Here is a 17,480-nt window from a genome sequence, read left to right on the forward strand (position 1 = left end):
AGTTTCTCGGTTAGCATGTATGTCTCAGCATGGTTAGGGATTAAACCTGGGATCTTCCTGCCCGTACATCTTAACTGGATACAAGATAAACTTGCAGGGATAGACTTTAGCCTGTTCAGCCTTGATGCAAACTACTGTCTGGGTGGAGAGGTTGGATGCCAGTCACAGAGTCCATTTGATTCTCTTTAAGTTAGTATAAATTAAAATATTTCCCACTGAGTCGATGTTTAGGCTCAAATTCCTATTCACTTCCCAGGGCTTGTGGCTCATCAAGTATTTATGTTAGGCAGCTGGGATAGACAGTGTCCATGGCCTCACTTGCTTTGGCACTACTTACCTTACCCATGCCTGCATGAGCATGACCCATCTTCACAACCACGGGGAACTTCGGAATTGTGAGCTGAAACACAAAGAAAAGCAAACTGTAAGACCTCAAGTCTTGTTAATTTTCACCCGTTAATGTGCACACAACATTCTGATATTCTATTCACTTTGTTTAAAACCCTGTTTCCTCTCAGCTTCCATTTCTTCCAAGTTTGATGTGTAATTCATCTTGCCCGGATTATAGAGGAGGGCTTTAATAACAGTTCTTTACCATCTTTGTAATGATAATGTCATAGGAGTGAAATTACAGTGGAACCCCGATTTTACACGCCCCGACTTAGCGCGAATTCAGATATAACGCGATGAATCATTGGACCCTTTTTTTCCCCGCTTATGATTGGCAAATCTCGCTCGCCCCGCTGTTCCCACCATGCTCCACCAGTCAATTCGTCATGTGTAGAGAAATGCTGGGAAAAGGGCCTGGGGCCAGCCTTTTCATCACGCCAATCCACCATGGAAGATGATGACGAGCCAGATTTGTACGGCTTCACAGAGAAAGATGTGCGTGAGGCAGAGAAGCTGTCTGAATGCAGCAAAGAAGAGCGACACCACTGGCACTCTGCTGACGACGAATGCCCAACATATGAGCATCTGACGGGCGCTGACATCGTCCGTAACGTAACTATAGCACCGGCGGAGGCAAGCGTACCGGTTCTGGAGACTCAGGAGGTGGACCGCATAAAACTCCTCCAACTCAGAAGCATTCTAGATTTCGCTCGCAGCCAGCGAAATGCTACGTTCAAGCAAGGAACACTCGATCACTTTTTTAAGAAATAAACTGTTGTTGTTTTGTTTATTAAAAAGCTTTACTAAAAAGTAATTTGTGTTTTAATTTCTACTGTAACAACAATGATTTATTTGCGGAATTCTTTAATTAAAAGGTAATTTACTTGCCAGATGGTAAGCGTGCAAAAAACGGGTCAAATAGGGCGATAATAGGGGTGTTTTAGGATGCTAGGTCAACATTGGGTAAGTTTGAACGTTGATTTTCTTGAACCCCGATTTAACGTGACCCCGCTTTTTTCGCGATAACATTTTATGGACCCCAACCATCGCGTTATAACGGGGCCGCACTGTATATGCTGAAGGTGCACAGTGCAATTTCACCCCGTCTTTTAGAAGTTGTATTCATTTGATACCTCGTTAAGAGTTTCCTCTTGTCAATCTAATCACCATTCCCAAACTGGTCACAAGGAAGTGGTTAATTTCTTTACTTCCTTTTGGAAGTACAACCGACCGGTTAGAGGTTTTGGGTGGTGTGGTGTAGGATGGTGTGAGCTTGGGTGTCATTTCTCTATTTACTGCATTTAGGTAAGTCATAAGCACATTCTTTTTGAAAGGATTACCAAGTCGCCATGCGTAGCAATCAGAGCAATTCTTCCAGGGGACAAGAAGACAACAGGCCACAATATAAGGGCAAGGCATCACAAGGGGCAACAAGGGTTGGACGTGAGCCAAACGAAAAGTGGCAGAGCATGAAGAAAAGGGGACATGTCTTCTCTCTGTCCAACCCCAAAAACCTAATCGAAAAGTATGGGTAAGAATTTGAGTATTACCACTCTATGGCACAACACATGCTTTCAACAAACTTCTACAAGATACTTAAGGAAAGAGGGCTGATTTGGGCCGGATCAGGTCAACCCAGAGCATTATAACTCAGAGCAGATCATAAAAAGCAAAACTACATACAATTTGCCATCAGCTGTGATGCCAGCTGTCTCTGCCAGGCATGCCAGCTTGTGCCTTGCTTTGGTTCACTGGAAGCAGAATGGGTAAATTACTGTGTTTATTATTAGATTCCTTTTGCCCTTCAGCTTTGTTGTGCAGCTGTGGTTTGCAGTCAGAGGTTCATGTCCTGAACAGGAGTATTGGGATCACAATTACGGGAGGAAGTCATCCAGACATGAAAACCAATATTTCAGGTACCTTTACAGCACTCTCTTTTTTATAAGTTTGTGATTTTTCTTTCAATGCTAAAGAATGCAAATAAACTTACTAGGAGACGTGACTTGGGACATTTAACGAACCCAAACATACTTGGCAGCTGACCTTAAGGAACTGTTAAAACAAGACATTGGCTAAAGCACCGAGTTGATGAACACCTTTGACTGCTGTCAAATCAGTTCCCTTCCAACCAGCACCTTACCTCACTGTTATTATAATGATACTGATGTTAATTCTTGATGCTACTGTGCTCATTGACGGTTACCATATGTCTCTGCTGGCCTTTATCTCCTTTATACGGTTAATCTCAGTAACTCCTCCAGTTAGTCTGACAGTTTTGTCCATCAGCTCTGGCTGCTTTAACATTTTTTTATTGTGGAAGTTTGAATTAATGACCCACTGTTTCTTTTCTCTCCCTTCTATCAAAGTGTTCGGGCTATTCTCAGCACCTCTACAAGGTGATACCATTGAGTTTCATAATTCGTTATTAAGATTGTTGTGAGTACAAAGCCATGTCCAGATGATTAGTCTTCAATATGCAGCAGCTCTGAAATGAGAAGGGTTGAAACTGCGGCACTATGTACTGTCCGTGTACAGTATGGTGGAGCTCTGGCGTATAGAAAACTAAGTGAATTCCACGGCTTGGGTGGAAGTTTATGGCTTTTCTCAAGGTGAGTTTGGAGGCAGGGGAGTATTGCATTGGGCAGGAGTTGCTGGGTGGGAAATGCATCATTTCCTGTGATGTCGATTTAAGGGCCCTGTCCTGTGCCACCACTGATATTCAACCAGCGGTGAGCGAGGGAGTCACACGTGGAAAGCCCAGGGGTTGGGAGAGGGCCCTCAATGTCAGGCCCTCAGTGCCTGATCAAGGGACCTGACATTGAGAAGTGAGGAACAGCAGATAGACAGCCCCAGCCCATGCTGCTGACTTCCCCCCCCCCCACCCCCCTCCCACCCCCCCCTTCCCACCCCACCCCCCCTCCCACTCCCACCCCCCCCCACCCCCCCCCCACCCCCCCCCTCCCCCCCCCTCCCTCCCACCCCCCCCCCCTCCCCACTCTCCCATAACCATCAATCCCCCCTCACTCATCCTTGGCCGCAAGTCTCTCACTGATCCTGTGTTAAGATCAATGCTAGCATACGATGGAGGGATAATACATCAATTCATCTTTTACCTCACAAGCGTTACAAACTCCTTATGGTTCGAGCTACATCCATTTATACTCTTTTGGAGCTTGAGTCAAAGATCAGCTCTCCTTAATAATGCAATTAGCTCAACAATGTAATTGCCAAAGCAAGCAATTACTGACATGTTGGCATCCTGGGCCGCTGGTAGGTGCACTGCCAGCTGTTACCATTGTTCCCAATCTTGCTTCCAGCGATGGACAGCTGCCAGTCTCTGATTACCAGCAATTCTAAAGGGGCAGAGTTGTACAAAGGAGATCTTTCCCCCAAAATTTGCTGTGTTTGACCAACTCTCCACAGGACAGTTCCTATCCATTGGGCCCAATTTTACCATCGCGTTGCGCCTGCTTTCAGTCACGAAAACTTGGTAAAGTTGGGCGCGAGGCGCGTAACGCCTCATGCGGTTACATGATCCCATGGAAGGTCCGCCTCTAGCCACTCAAGTGCCTGATTAGCAGTTAATAATACAGTGGGCCTTCCCCAATGTAGGGTTCTTGCCAGCTAGCCAGCCAATGGGCAAGACCCCATCGCCTTGATTGAATTCCACATAGGTTGAAACGTGGTGAGGTCCCCTCAGGACAGTCAGCGATTCCATGCAATGGAACATAATGCAGTTTCTCAGGGCAGTATGACAAGGAGATGCACTTTTTTAAAAAAAACAAACTTAATTCTCTTTTCTCTGGCTAGATTTTGAAAAAAACAAACTGTAACTCTGTTAAGACAATAGTGGACTGCTAGGCAGCCAGAAAATATAATTTGCATTCCACTCAAGTGAGAACAGATTGCCAAAGAGTAAGGAAACACTCCATTTCCTGTTGGCTTTCACACTATCTTGAAAGTCTTCAGACGTTTCTGAGATGAGACATCAGAATGCAATTGCCTGTTCTACAAAACAATGACTAAAGGAGACAGGGTAATCAACTTCCTCTAATATACAGCAGAAGGGCGTTAAGGAACTCGTCTATCAAGTCCGAAAAATCACAAGCAGCGATCAGAATGCTGTACTGAAAATCTCCAACACCAGGTTAAAGTCCAACAGGTTTATATGGAATCACGAGCTTTCGGAGCGCTGCTCACCTGATGAAGGAGCACCGCTCCGAAAGCTCGTGATTCCAAATGAACCTGCTGGACTTTAACCTGGTGTTGTGAGACTTCTTACTGTGCCCCACCCCAGTCCAACACCAGCATGTGTTGTAAACATCCATCCCATAGATCCACTGACTCTCCTGAGGGGACTGCATTGTGTTCTATCCCATGGATCCAGTGATTGCTGCTATGGCCACATGAGGAGGGGTAAAAATTACTCCCCAATCATACCACATCATGAAAATCTGCAAGGAAACTGTTTTTTTTCCTGCTCAAGTATTACACCTGGATTTGCAAAATAGCCATCCTGAGATGAGGAACTTTCTACGAATCAAGATCTTTTGGGAATAAAACATGCAGATCTGCTCCATACAACTGTACCTAGGAAGACAATTGGACAAAATGGCCGCAACATGGAATCACTGTATCGAGACCAGCCAAAGGACAGTTAACCATATAATCTCTTTGATTGTTTATCTTCTTCATAAACTGTAAAACCCCATCTCTTATTAGCTTTCAACACTACCTTGAAACTCATTAGTATGATACTCCCATTTATACCAATGCATTTGTGGGCCCAAGCAACATGAGTGAAGTATGAATGTTGGTTGCAATTTACCCAATTTTTGGGGAAGTAGGGACAATAAACTTAACATGATATTTGTTTAAACTCAGAAAATCTGTCTGGTTCGTTCTTTATAATTTGAAAGTCTGCACAGTGGGATTCCTGCAGTATTCACAAAGCACATTCTCTCTAAATTCACAGAAAACCCTGTTTCGCTCAGGCTTGGAGTGGTATGATTGGGGAGTGATTTTTACCCCTCCTCCTGTGGCCATAGCAGCAATCACTGGATCCATGGGATAGAACACAATGCAGTCCCCTCAGGAGAGTCAGTGGATCTATGGGATGGATGTTTACAAATGCTTTGTGGATCTTACAATCTGCTGTTTGTTGACTTGGCATTCCCGGTCTAATAACATCCCACGGATTATAAATCTTCCATTATTTTGGCTACTGTTTGTCCCAAGAGAAAATGCACTGATTCACACATGCAAAAATAACCACTTGCATCCCCGTCAAGTCCTCAGTTTAAGGAACTACGCATTTTTGACAGTCTTTTGTGACATTCTTAAGCATGGAAGTTCAAATCAATGTGCATGATTTTCTTATCCAGTTCTATACAATTTGGAACATTCCCCCTCAGAAAGATAAAAGCAGCCAATTCTCCTCAAGGTGGAGCCACAAAGGCATAAGAACAGAGAATGCAGAATGGATCAAAAAACCACATCATACAGAGTGTAAGCAATATACAAACATGGAATCCTACATCTATCTATTCATTCCAAACATTAAGGGAGAATTTTCTACTGTAAGTTCCGTGTAATTAACTTATAAACACATTTCAAATGCAATTTCTGACTTTGTCATGTGTTGTACAAAGGAGATCTTTCCCCCAAAATTTGCTGTGTTTGGCCAACTCTCCACAGGACAGTTCCCATCCATTAGGCCCAATTTTACCATCGCGTTGCGCCTGTTTTCAGTCACAAAAACTTGGTAAAGTTGGGCGCGAGGCGAGTAACACGGTCCGTGCCTGCCACCACACCGGTTCCCCCTTTATCAAGGCCCAAAAATGGCTGGGATCGGGACCGCGCCCAATGGCCATTGAAATGGATTTGCATGCATTTAAATTGACTTAATGGGCTGCACGCCCAACTTCACTGGCACTTCCCCCTTTACCAACACGTTCACCCGTCCAGAATCGGCGGGAAACAAACATGCTCCACAAAAGTCCGAGTCGGGCGCTCCAATTAGTGAGGAGGTAGGTGCCGAATGTCCGACAGTTCTCTGCCTGTGATCAGTGGAGGAGAAGGGGGATCCGCTGCCACTCTGCCTGTGATCAGTGAGGGAGAATGGGGGTCCGCTGCCACTCTGCCTGTGATCAGTGGGGGAGAAGGGGGGTCCGCTGTCACTCTGCCTGTGATCAGTGAGGGAGAAGGGGGGATCCGCTGCCACTCTGCCTGTGATCAGTGGGGGAGAAGGGGGGTCCGCTGCCACTCTGCCTGTGATCAGTGGGGGAGAAGGGGGGTCCGCTGCCACTCTGCCTGTGATCAGTGGGGGAGAAGGGGGGTCCGCTGCCACTCTGCCTGTGATCAGTGGGGGAGAAGGGGGGTCCGCTGCCACTCTGCCTGTGATCAGTGGGGGAGAAGGGGGGTCCGCTGCCACTCTGCCTGTGATCAGTGGGGGAGAAGTGGGGTCCGCTGCCACTCTGCCTGTGATCAGTGGGGGAGAAGGGGGGTCCGCTGCCACTCTGCCTGCGATTAGTGGGGGGGGGGGGGGGGGGGGAGGGGGGATCACTCTGCCCGAGATCGGTGGAGGGGGCGAGGGGAGAGAGGGGCCTGCGATCGGTCAGGGTGGCGAGGGGGTGGGGGGGATAAGGGGGGTCAGTAATGTTGTGAGGGTGGGGCAACGTCTGTGGGGGCCAGGGGCAGGCATTACCCGGCCCGGGAGGGATGTGGCAAGGGAACAGCATTCTACCTTTTTTTTATGCATGTGAAGTTGGAGGCGCTGATTGGAGCTGCAGAATTTTGGATGCATTAAGCCCCGCCCACAGGCTTGTGCAGCGCGATTCGGAATCACTGATATTTTCGCAGGCAGAGCGTGTATGGGGGCACCTGAGATCGGGTCTAAAAGTCGGATCTGAAACACTCCCAGTTTCAAGTCCGCCCAGCCCTTAGAATCAAAATGGTAAAATAGGGCTCATTGTCTCAAACCCCCAAGAAAGACAAAAGCAGCTAATCTAGGGGAGCATCATCACCTCCACATTTCCATCCACGTCAAAGACCATTCTGATTTGGACAAATTGCAGTAGGAGGAGAGTGATACCTACATTCACTTTTACCCAGTTAATATGGGACAGCTATTTTTCCCATGGGGTTAAATGGAATAAAATATCCTAATGACTCAGATGAATATCACAATGAACAAAACAGGCATGAGTTGAGTCTCCGGCCTTCATTGGAATTAAAATCAGACGCAGATGACTAGAAGGGCAACGTTCTCACCCACTCATTTCATTTTCCTTATCTTGGCTATGGAAATGAATCACTTTTGCTGTATCCTCCATCACCACACAGTCTATTACTTATTCCTGAAAGGAATGTTAACAAGTGAATAATTGACAAGAGCCTTTCTCATCATTGCTGCTTTGCTGTTCTCAGTGATACAATTGATTGCTATCGGAGGGTTGCTTTGGCTAACAGCTTGTGATGCCTGTCTCTATCACGGAGGCCCTAGGGTGTGCGGATATAGCAGACACTACCCACCACCTTACCCTTATCCTGCACCGTAAACAGACAGTGTAAATTAAACAAGAGCCGCATCCATTAGAGTGAGGGAACAGATGTTGCATGCTGTGCCTCTTTGATCTTTACTGTAAGTTACAACAGGACACTGCTCACTCGATCCTAAACAAACAGCTTTTTACGTAGTCATCAGATAACAAAAGTTAAAGGAAGTAAAGACATTCTTTTCTAGAAACATCCATGAAGATAGTTTTCCTCCTCGTAATGTCTGTGCGCCCACTGTCTGCAAAATATTTATTGTTCCACTGACTGAATCAACTAATTTCATCACTTGCGTAAGTTCCTCATTGTTTCAACACTTTGTCTAATTGCAAGAGTGTGTGAACACATGTGGTGATGCTGAATTCTCCAATAAGTCCTGATTACTGTACAAGGAGATGTTGTTTCTCTAAGTCGTTCCTTCATATTGTTGTTAGTAATTTCTCCTAAACTCCAACTATAGCCTCAATGGAAAAATCAGCAAAAACCGTAATCAACTTCTCCAGGGTTTCTGTTGATCTACATTACAGCAGAGATGGTGTAAGTGCGGTAGACATTATGTCTACAGGTTGCTGGCTACAGGTATTGGGAATGGGAAGAGTTGCTACAATCTTTTGGATATCTTAACATACGCCATCAGGCAGCACTGTCCATTTAATCTGTGCTCCAAGACTAATTTAATAAAGCAGTTAGATTTTGTGATGTTTATGTTCATCAAGATAAGGGATGTTTGTACAGAAATTGAAATAATTTCCATTCTGGGCAAAAAATATAAGCACACTCCCCAAGTCCTGTATATTACAGTTAGACACAAAGGCGCAATTCTCTCATCTGGGACTAAGTCCCATGGTGGGATCAGGAATAGGGACCATGTCCCTCTGCAGAGGCCGATGGGAAACCCGCCATATCTTCCACTTCAACTTCATTAACGGCACACCCAGAGGTTTAGTGCCATATTCCATGGTAGGGCGTGCATGTTGACGCGCATCCTGCAATCATATCTGGGTGCCATATTGAAAAGGCACCCAGCATCACTGACCCATTATTAAAGGAAGAAGATGGACCACCTGAAAAAGAAGATAGATCTCCAGGAACACTCGATGGAAGGTGGACCTCCTCATGACACTGAATCTGGAAGGTCCACATGTAGCGCCAGGCATTGTCCGGGTGAATCCTGACCTCTGCATATCATGTTGTTCTAGATGTGTTCTCGACCAGCATGTTTTCCTGTTGGCATCACATAGAATCAGGCAAAAGTGGAAGATTCCGACTGGGCCTTCAACTGCATCCACCTCATTTGCTTCCACTCCGTCATGGCGGGCATCAGTGGAGGATCCCGTGGGCAATTCACATTGGTGGAAGAACAATTTTTGGATGACCGCCAATTTCTGCCCTGCCACCACTGAACCCACCAGTGATGCCCTGGGAGAGCTCTGGCCAAAGTAAAAGCCCAATCTTCCTTCATATCTCCTTCCTCTGAGACACAACCTTTTTTAATTAGACTAAAGTCAATAGTTGTCAAAACCTAGCAGGACTATATTGGTACTTTCCACAGAGTTGCTGACACTCTCCAGAGATTTGTTCAGCTGCAGGTTAGATATGTGCCATATTTATTCAAGAGCTTTTATTCATTCTAGGACTGTGGCCTTTGCTGACTAGGCCAGATTTTTTTGCCCAGCCCTAATTGCTCTTGAGATGGTGGTGGGGAGCTGCCTTCTTGAACTGCTGGACTCTCTTTGATGTAGGTATATCCATAGTGCTGTTAGGGAGGGAGTTCCATGATTTTCACCCAGTGAAGATGAAGGAACACCAATGTATTTCTAAGTCAGGATGGTGAGTGACTTGGAGGGGAACTTCCAGGTGGTGTTGTTCCCATGTGTCTGCTACCCATGTCCTTCTAGATGATAGCAACTTTGGTTTCTGCCTAAGGAGCATTGGTAAATTCCTGCAGCGCATCATAGAGATGGTACATACTGCAGCACTGTTCGTTGGTGGTGGAGGGATTGATTGTGGATGGGGTACCAATTAAGCTGGATGGTGTCAAGCTTCTTGAGTGGGCAGCACAGTGGTTAGCACTGCTGCCTCACAGCTCCAGGGACACAGGTTCAATTTCAGCCTTGAGTGACTGTTCGTGTGGAGTTTGCATGTTCTCTCTGTGTCTGCATTCATTTCCTCTGGGTGCTCTGGTTTCCTCCCACAGTCAAAAGAAGTGCAGGTTAGGTGGATTGGCCATGTTAAATTATCCCTTAGTGTCCAAAGATGTGCAGGTTAGGTGGACAGGGTTACGGGGCTGGGGCAGGGGAATGCTCCTTCAGAGGATTAGTGCAGACTCAATGGGATGAATGGCCTCCTTCTGCATGGTAGGGATTCTATGACACTCCTACATGCTGTATTGTAATGTAGATGTGTTTTAATACAGTGTTCCATCACAGGGCTCTATCCTGCAAAGCCAAGTTGACCATTACTTTGACCAACATTGTGTTAATTGTTGATATGTATTACAGTACTTTTTCAATTGGAGAAAATGCCAAAATGCATTAAAAATTATAGAAAAATATATTGGTAAAACTTCCTTCCAATGTTCAGCACTAGGATTTAAATGTACCAACATCCCTGACTGAAAAAACATTTCCTGCTTTTTAAAGATATAAGGAATCTGAGCACCTGCATCTTACCATTGATTGATGACAATCAGCTTTGTAATGCAGAAGATACCACCTGTTCTTTCAATTTCAGATTTGAAGTTGGAAAGCTAATGCTTTGATAACTGTGGCAATTATTAATGCTTGGCTGAGTTCCAAAGGCCAATCATCTTTTGATACAGCTGGTCAGCGGAATGACTAACAGTTTTACAAGGTTGTAATAACATTTCTTCCTTTGATGTGGTTTTGGAGTACTTGGCTGTTTGTTTAACACAAGTTAATTTCCAGTTAAATGATTAACCTTTTCCAATGGAGAAATTTATTTTGCAGTATCAATAGTAATGTGCTTGGATGAGACTTTTACCAGATTGTCATAGATTTATTTATTTTTTACATTTAAAATAATTCCCATTGTTTTGTATGGCTCCTGGGCAATGTACATAGTGGGTACTGAGTGAGTGGCTATGGAGGATACATGAGGGGGCAAGGTCTCCCCATGAGGAGGCATGGAAGATATGAGGGGTCACTTGGGATCTGCCAGGAATGGGAGTGTGTGGGGGGTGGGTAGGGAGTAAGGAATGAGGGGTGAGGTTTTGTGAGCCTTTCAATGATGTTGGGAGCTGGGCTGCTGTCTCTGAGAAGAGGTGGACCTTTTGCCAGCTCGCCGCCATACCCACATTCCTCGCATACTCCAACATGACTTGCAAAATATATTGCAAACCTGAATCCTGTGTGAAAAGACCAAAGCCGTGAGCAAACGTGTCAGGTGTTTTTAGAAGGCAAAAAAGTGCATAGGCTGCCTTTACCTGAACCCACATGCGGTCTTTACCTGAGCTCACAGGTTGTCTTTACCTGAGCCAGCATGCAAACCCGGCCCCTGGTTAAGTCATGTCAATTTGATGTTTTGTGATGTGGGCTCCAACTGACTATAAACTGGATTGAAATTTCACTGGCGCATTGAATTTAGGTACCTCACAACCACTCGAAACCACCATCCTATCACGCTCCAGATACGCAAAGGCTATGTCTAATCCACTGAAACACACAGGGGTGAATTCTCCCGTCCCGCCCGCCATGGGAATCGTAGCGGGCAGTGGGCGGACCATGCAAAGATCCATTCACCTTGTGTGGGGTTTTCCGGTTTTGGGGCGAGCGCAGCCGGAAAATTTATTTTATTTATTATTGTCACAAATAGGCTTACATTAACACTGCAATGAAGTTAATGTGAAAATCCCCTAGTCGCCACACTCCGGTGCCTGGTCGGGTACACTGAGGGAGAATTTAGCATGGCCAATGCACCTAACCAGCACATCTTTCAGACTGTGGGAGAAAACTGGAGCACCCAAAGGAAGCCCAGGCAGACGCAGGGAGAACGTGCAGACTCCGCACAGGCAGTGACCCAAGCTGGGGATCGGACCCGGGTCCCTGTTGTTGTGAGACAGCAGTGCTAACCGCTGTGCCCCGTGCCACCCACAGTTTCCCAAAAGCAAAACTGCGAGGATTCATAATGTTGAGATTTTCTTTCTCCTGGGCTATGCATGGCCCTATCTTGTACAGCAGTGTTTATGGGGAGGATGGGGGGGGGGGTGGTGTAGGGTTTGGGTTGTGGGGCGGGGGGGGGGGGGTGGATTCTCAACAGTTTATACAAAATCAAAAGGTATTTTGACATTGATTCTGCTAAGTACTGCCTCATTTCTGGTCTATCTGACCAAGGCGTTTCCATTGTCGAGGGGCCAAACAGTGTAGGGCTCCACCCAGATGTGACTATTTCCCATGACTTCTTCCCGCCCCTGCAAGGAGATGCTGCAGCTTCTTTCCGCATGACTCAATTTGGGAGACAAGCAGAACAAAATCTGAATCCACATTCCTCCACGTCAATGATCTTTTGTGCTCTAAAGCTGAGTTGGAGGTTATGTTAATGTTTAGTTTTTCAGAGCTGGTGAATTTGATTCTACAGAATCTGCCCAGCATCCTGCCACCACCATGCCATCCTCCACAAACAAACACACTCGTCTTAATTAAAATTGCATGCGGATCCTACACATTCCTCAGGCAGTTAGACATCAGAATTTTTGATAGGTTTTTCCAGCAATTCATCTATGAGTAAGTGCTGATGTACTTCACTAGCACAGACCCAAGTCTGGGGGCTTCCTTTCCAATCAATTCTGTTTCTGCAAAGTAGGAATGAGCTGCTTGGCATTGAGTCAATTAAGGAAAGGAGGCTGGAGAGGGGGCTTGAAATAAGTTGAACATCGAAAATGCCGCTTGTTAAAGAGAAAGAGCTACCCCATTACAAGCACTTTTAAACAGAGCATTAAATTACAAAGACTTTAGAATATTGCCCGCATCATTTTTCACCACCTCCTGAGCATTTTTGAGAGAGTGAGAATAACAGATCCCATCAGGAAAACTGATGCAGTGGGCAGTTTCAAGGTGCCTGGTGGGCAGTGCCAGTTTGCCCCTTGGGCAGTGCCAAGGTGCTGGGAGGAGAAACTGAGTCCAAGTGCCTGAGAGACTAGAACTAACCTCGGGCACAAGTTAATTCAGTTCTCCACCAGATTAAAGCTACAATATTGACAACACTTCAGAAGTACTTCATTGGTTGCAAGATGCTTTAGGATGTTGTGAGTTCATGAAAGGCACTATGTAAATGTAAGCATTTCTGTGCCTTTGAACTTAGCTTTGTCACACTGTTGCACTTGGAAAAGCCACTCAGCAAATATATCTGGATGAAATCAGATATAAATACAAATCTAATAAAGTGAATTGAAAGGTTGCAAATTAATCAATTTTCCAATGTGGAATGTGTTTGGCATTAAGTAGCTAATGACTCTCAGAAGATCCACAAGGGAAATGGAAGAAAAACAGAGGGTGCTGTATTGGATCTAATGCCAAAGTGAGGCAGAGTCAGAGGTAGGTGTAGTCACTGTACTATCAAACCACCAATGCCCAGTTTGGGTTCTGCCAGGACCACTCAGCATCAGACTTTATTGCGGCTTGGTCAAAGGTGGACAAAAGAACCACATTCCAGAGTCACTATTCTTGACATTGAGGCAGCATTTGACCAAATATGGTCCAAGATTCTCCCAAAAACATTTTAAGATCCCAATGTGCGGGAAAACAGGAGTAATTCCTTATCAGAGTGAATCTCTGATACTCTGAGCAATGCAGAGTGCCTCAGCGTGATTCACTCTGGAAAATAGGGGCAGGGCCCATTCCCATCCGAGAGGCCGACAGCTTAGCACTGAGTGGGCCACTGCACATGCGCCAATTTATCAGAGTGGAGATCGGCGCATGCGCAGTGGCCCCCTATTGCCAGCTTCCCAATCGCTGGTCTCCAATTGCTGGCCAGCCCCGCAACCCCATTGATCACTGGCCTCCTCCACCTCCACCAACATCACCCCCCCTGGTTGCTGGCATCCCGGACCTCCCTGGGTCAGCCCTGATGCCCCTCCCACTCTCTAGCCACCTCCTATCTCCCCGCCCTCACCGGCCAGTTACAACCCCCCTCAGCCCGACAGCCCTGAACCCCCCCCCCCCCGATGACCAACCCCAGACCACCCACCCACCCTGATGGCCAGCCCTGATAGCCTTAATCCCTCCTTCTTCCACCGAGCCTCTTACAGAGTGGAAGCGGGTCCCCCCCCACACCGATCACCCCTCTAGTAGGCCACCCCCAGTAGGCCCCATCCCCTTGGCACTGCCTGGTGCCCAGTGGGCAGTTTCAAGGTGCCTGATGGGCAGTGCCAGTTTGCCCCTTGGGCAGTGCCAAGGTGCCAGATTGGCATTGCCCAAGGGGCACCCCACCACCTCCAACCTCCCTGGTGGGCCTCAATGGCCTCAGTTCCCTTCAGCGTGGTTGGGCGCCCGTTCCCCGTTGGTGGGGAACAGTCATAAACACCGCTGGAGGGAACTACTCCCGGCTGGGGGGAGAGACACTAGAGGGCCCAGAGAATACCGTCCCAGGCCCGCTAATTATACTGAAATTCCAATTTCAATATGCTAATCAGCTCCACGCCGATTTCCAGTGCAAAGCTAATGACGCTAAAAAACTTAGCCCAGGAGATGTGCAGACGCCCAGGCTCCCAGCATGAATCCCACGAAACGGCTGCCATTGGTGTCTCCTGACCTGCTGCGCTACCGGGCAGCACAGTGGATTGGGAGAATCCTGGCCATGATACCAAAGAGTATTTGCAAAATTTGAAGTCAGTAAGGTTCTGGTAGAAAACTCTGTACAAACTTAAGTTTAACTAGTAAATAGGAAGTCAGTTGTTGTTGTTGGAAGTCAATCATCTCGGCCTCAGGACATTGCTACAGGAGTTCTTCAGAGTAATATCCCAGGCCCAACCATTTTTAGCTGCTTCATCAATGACTTTCCAACCATCATAACATCAGAATTGGGGCTATTCACTCATGCCTGCGCAGTGTTCTGTTCCAATTTCAATTCTTGAGATATCAAAGCAATCAGTGCCCACATGCAGCAAGACCTGGACAGTATTCAGTCTTGGGCTGAGTAAAGTAAGATTTGTCCCACACAAGGACCAGGCCATCACAAACTGCAATAAGGGAGAGTCTATTCATCTCCCTTTGACAATCAACAGCATTATCACCAAAATCTTGGGTTCACCATTTAACTAGATCAACTGTATTTAAATACTGTAGCTACCAGAGCATGTCAGAGGCTGGGAATTCTGTGCTGATTAACTCACCTCCTGACTTCCCAAAGCCTGCCCACCATCCACAGAGCACAAGGCAGGAGTGAGATGGAATACTCTCCGCTTGCTTGGATGAGTGCATCTCCAACAACACTCAAGAAGCTCAACACCATCCAGGACAAAGCAGCCCACTTGACTTGCACCCTATCCACTGTCTTAAACATTCACTTCCTTATCACTGGCGCACAGAGGCAGCAGTGTACTATCTACAAGATGCATTGCAATGCGCCCAGGCTCCTTTGGCAGGCAGCTTCCAAACCCGTGATGACCTGTATCACCTAGTATGAGGGAAGCATGCACAACCACCTGCATGTTCCCTTCCAAGCCACATGCCATCCCTGACTTGGAATTACATTGCTTTTCCTTAATTGCCATGGATCAAATTCCTGGAACTCCATTTTCAGCGATATTCAAGTTCTGCACTACCAAGTGACAAAGTGACTTCTGATCACATAAACCAAAGACACTGATCTTTTAAAATGATGTGAATTCTGCCTCAATGCAGAATGGATCCAGCTCCGTCCTGCAACTCAGTCCCGAAGTCCATTACCATCTATCGAAAGCACTGTGGGTGTGTCTACACCACGCAGGCTGCAGCAATTCACCACCTTCCTGAGGAAAATTCGGGATGGGCCATAAATGCTGGCCTTGCCAGTGAAGCCTACATTCTGTGAATGAATTTTTGTGTACACATACATGTGCACTTCCAGCTGTGACAATGGAATGCAATCTGAAGCAGAAATGTTGGCTTAATTGCCCTTGTTCCCAGCCCAGAGGCACTGAGTTCATTAGCTAAACTTGTGATCACCCTGATCTGTATTGCCTCCGAGTTACAAGATTCAAATGAAACAAACCATCAAATAAGTAGAACACAAATAGGATTGAGGAATGCATGGGACTACAGGTTGGACATCTCTTCACCATAGGAGCAGTAGGAGGGGAAACTCTAAAGAAGTGTGATTGTACGGCATCCCTCCTATGCTTCTGGGTAGCTGATACAGGGTGGTATAGATAAAGGAGTGGTAGGAGGTTGCCTGTTCAATCATCCCCTGCATTCAAAGTACACTGACAGGTTGAAGGCAATGGGAGAAAATAGAATCATAGAATAGAACAGGATCATAGAATCCCTACAGTGCAGAAGGAGGCCATTCAGCTCATGGTGTCTGCATCCGACCACAATCCCACCCAGGCCCTATTCCCGTATTCCCCCATATTTACCCTGTTAATTCCCTGGACACTAGGATGGCCAATCAACCTAACCCGCACATCTTTGGAGTGTGGGAGGAAACCGGAGCACCCAGAGGAAACCCACGCAAACACGGGGAGAACTTGCAGTGCCAGTGACCCTGAGGCCGGAATTGAACCCGGGTCACTAGCGCTGTGAGGCAGCAGTGCTAACCACTGTGCCACCGTGCCGATAATAGAATTATCTTTAGTTTATTTAAAATGTAAACATAAGGTATTGCAGAAGGAGATGGGATATTTGAAACAGATGTTAAATCTAACATTATTATTCATTATCAAATGTTGCTTTATCCTATGCTTAATCATTTGTACTGTCGTCTCAAATACAAAATACCAAACTTCAGTGTGCTGCATACTCAATGAGTATATAGGGACAGTTAAGTAAGCAATTTCATTTGGGAAACATTCAAACTGATGCCCACATACATAGACACTTCTCAAAAAGCCAGACTAGACATTGTTTGAAACTTCAGTTTCAGAATGAGACTATAGTGACGATTCATGTACATTCCCCAGTTAAGGCCCACATGGACACCATATGATAAGACGTCAATGCTTTCAATTCCTGCTTTTCCTCCTTTAACTGTCCCAATCATCTCCCTCACAAAGTAGCTAATCCCACGCACAGAGATATGTAAGATAATTAACTCGATGTGGAAAGAAAATCCAGAACATTTCACATTTAATATGGCTGTACTGGTTTAAATCAGTGAAAATCAAGAATGCTTCAATTAATTACTTCAAACCATTGGGTAATTTTAACTTTGAGAAATGGTGTGAAATGGGAAATATTCAAGGGAATTTTAACTCCCCAAAAAAAAATGGGTAGTTTGGGGATGTTAACATTTAGAATAGTTAAAATCCAAAGTCCAGCAGCCCATTTCCTTGTTTTAACAGAGGCAGGGTACGTTGATCATTTAAATATTAGAACCAGATG

General features: G+C 46.0%; 1 protein-coding gene across 1 annotated transcript in view; it reads right to left on the bottom strand.

The window, feature by feature from the left end:
- The window catches only part of LOC144499216 (synapsin-3-like), a 224,711-nt gene that overhangs the window by 41,350 nt on the left and 165,881 nt on the right, over positions 1–17,480 (bottom strand). The window contains exon 6 of the mRNA XM_078221335.1: positions 338–400. Within this exon, the coding sequence (XP_078077461.1) occupies positions 338–400 (63 nt within the window). The remainder of the gene's footprint in view (positions 1–337; positions 401–17,480) is intronic.

This window comes from Mustelus asterias, chromosome 9 (genome assembly GCF_964213995.1).
Source record: "Mustelus asterias chromosome 9, sMusAst1.hap1.1, whole genome shotgun sequence".
Classification (NCBI taxonomy): Eukaryota; Metazoa; Chordata; class Chondrichthyes; order Carcharhiniformes; family Triakidae; genus Mustelus; species Mustelus asterias.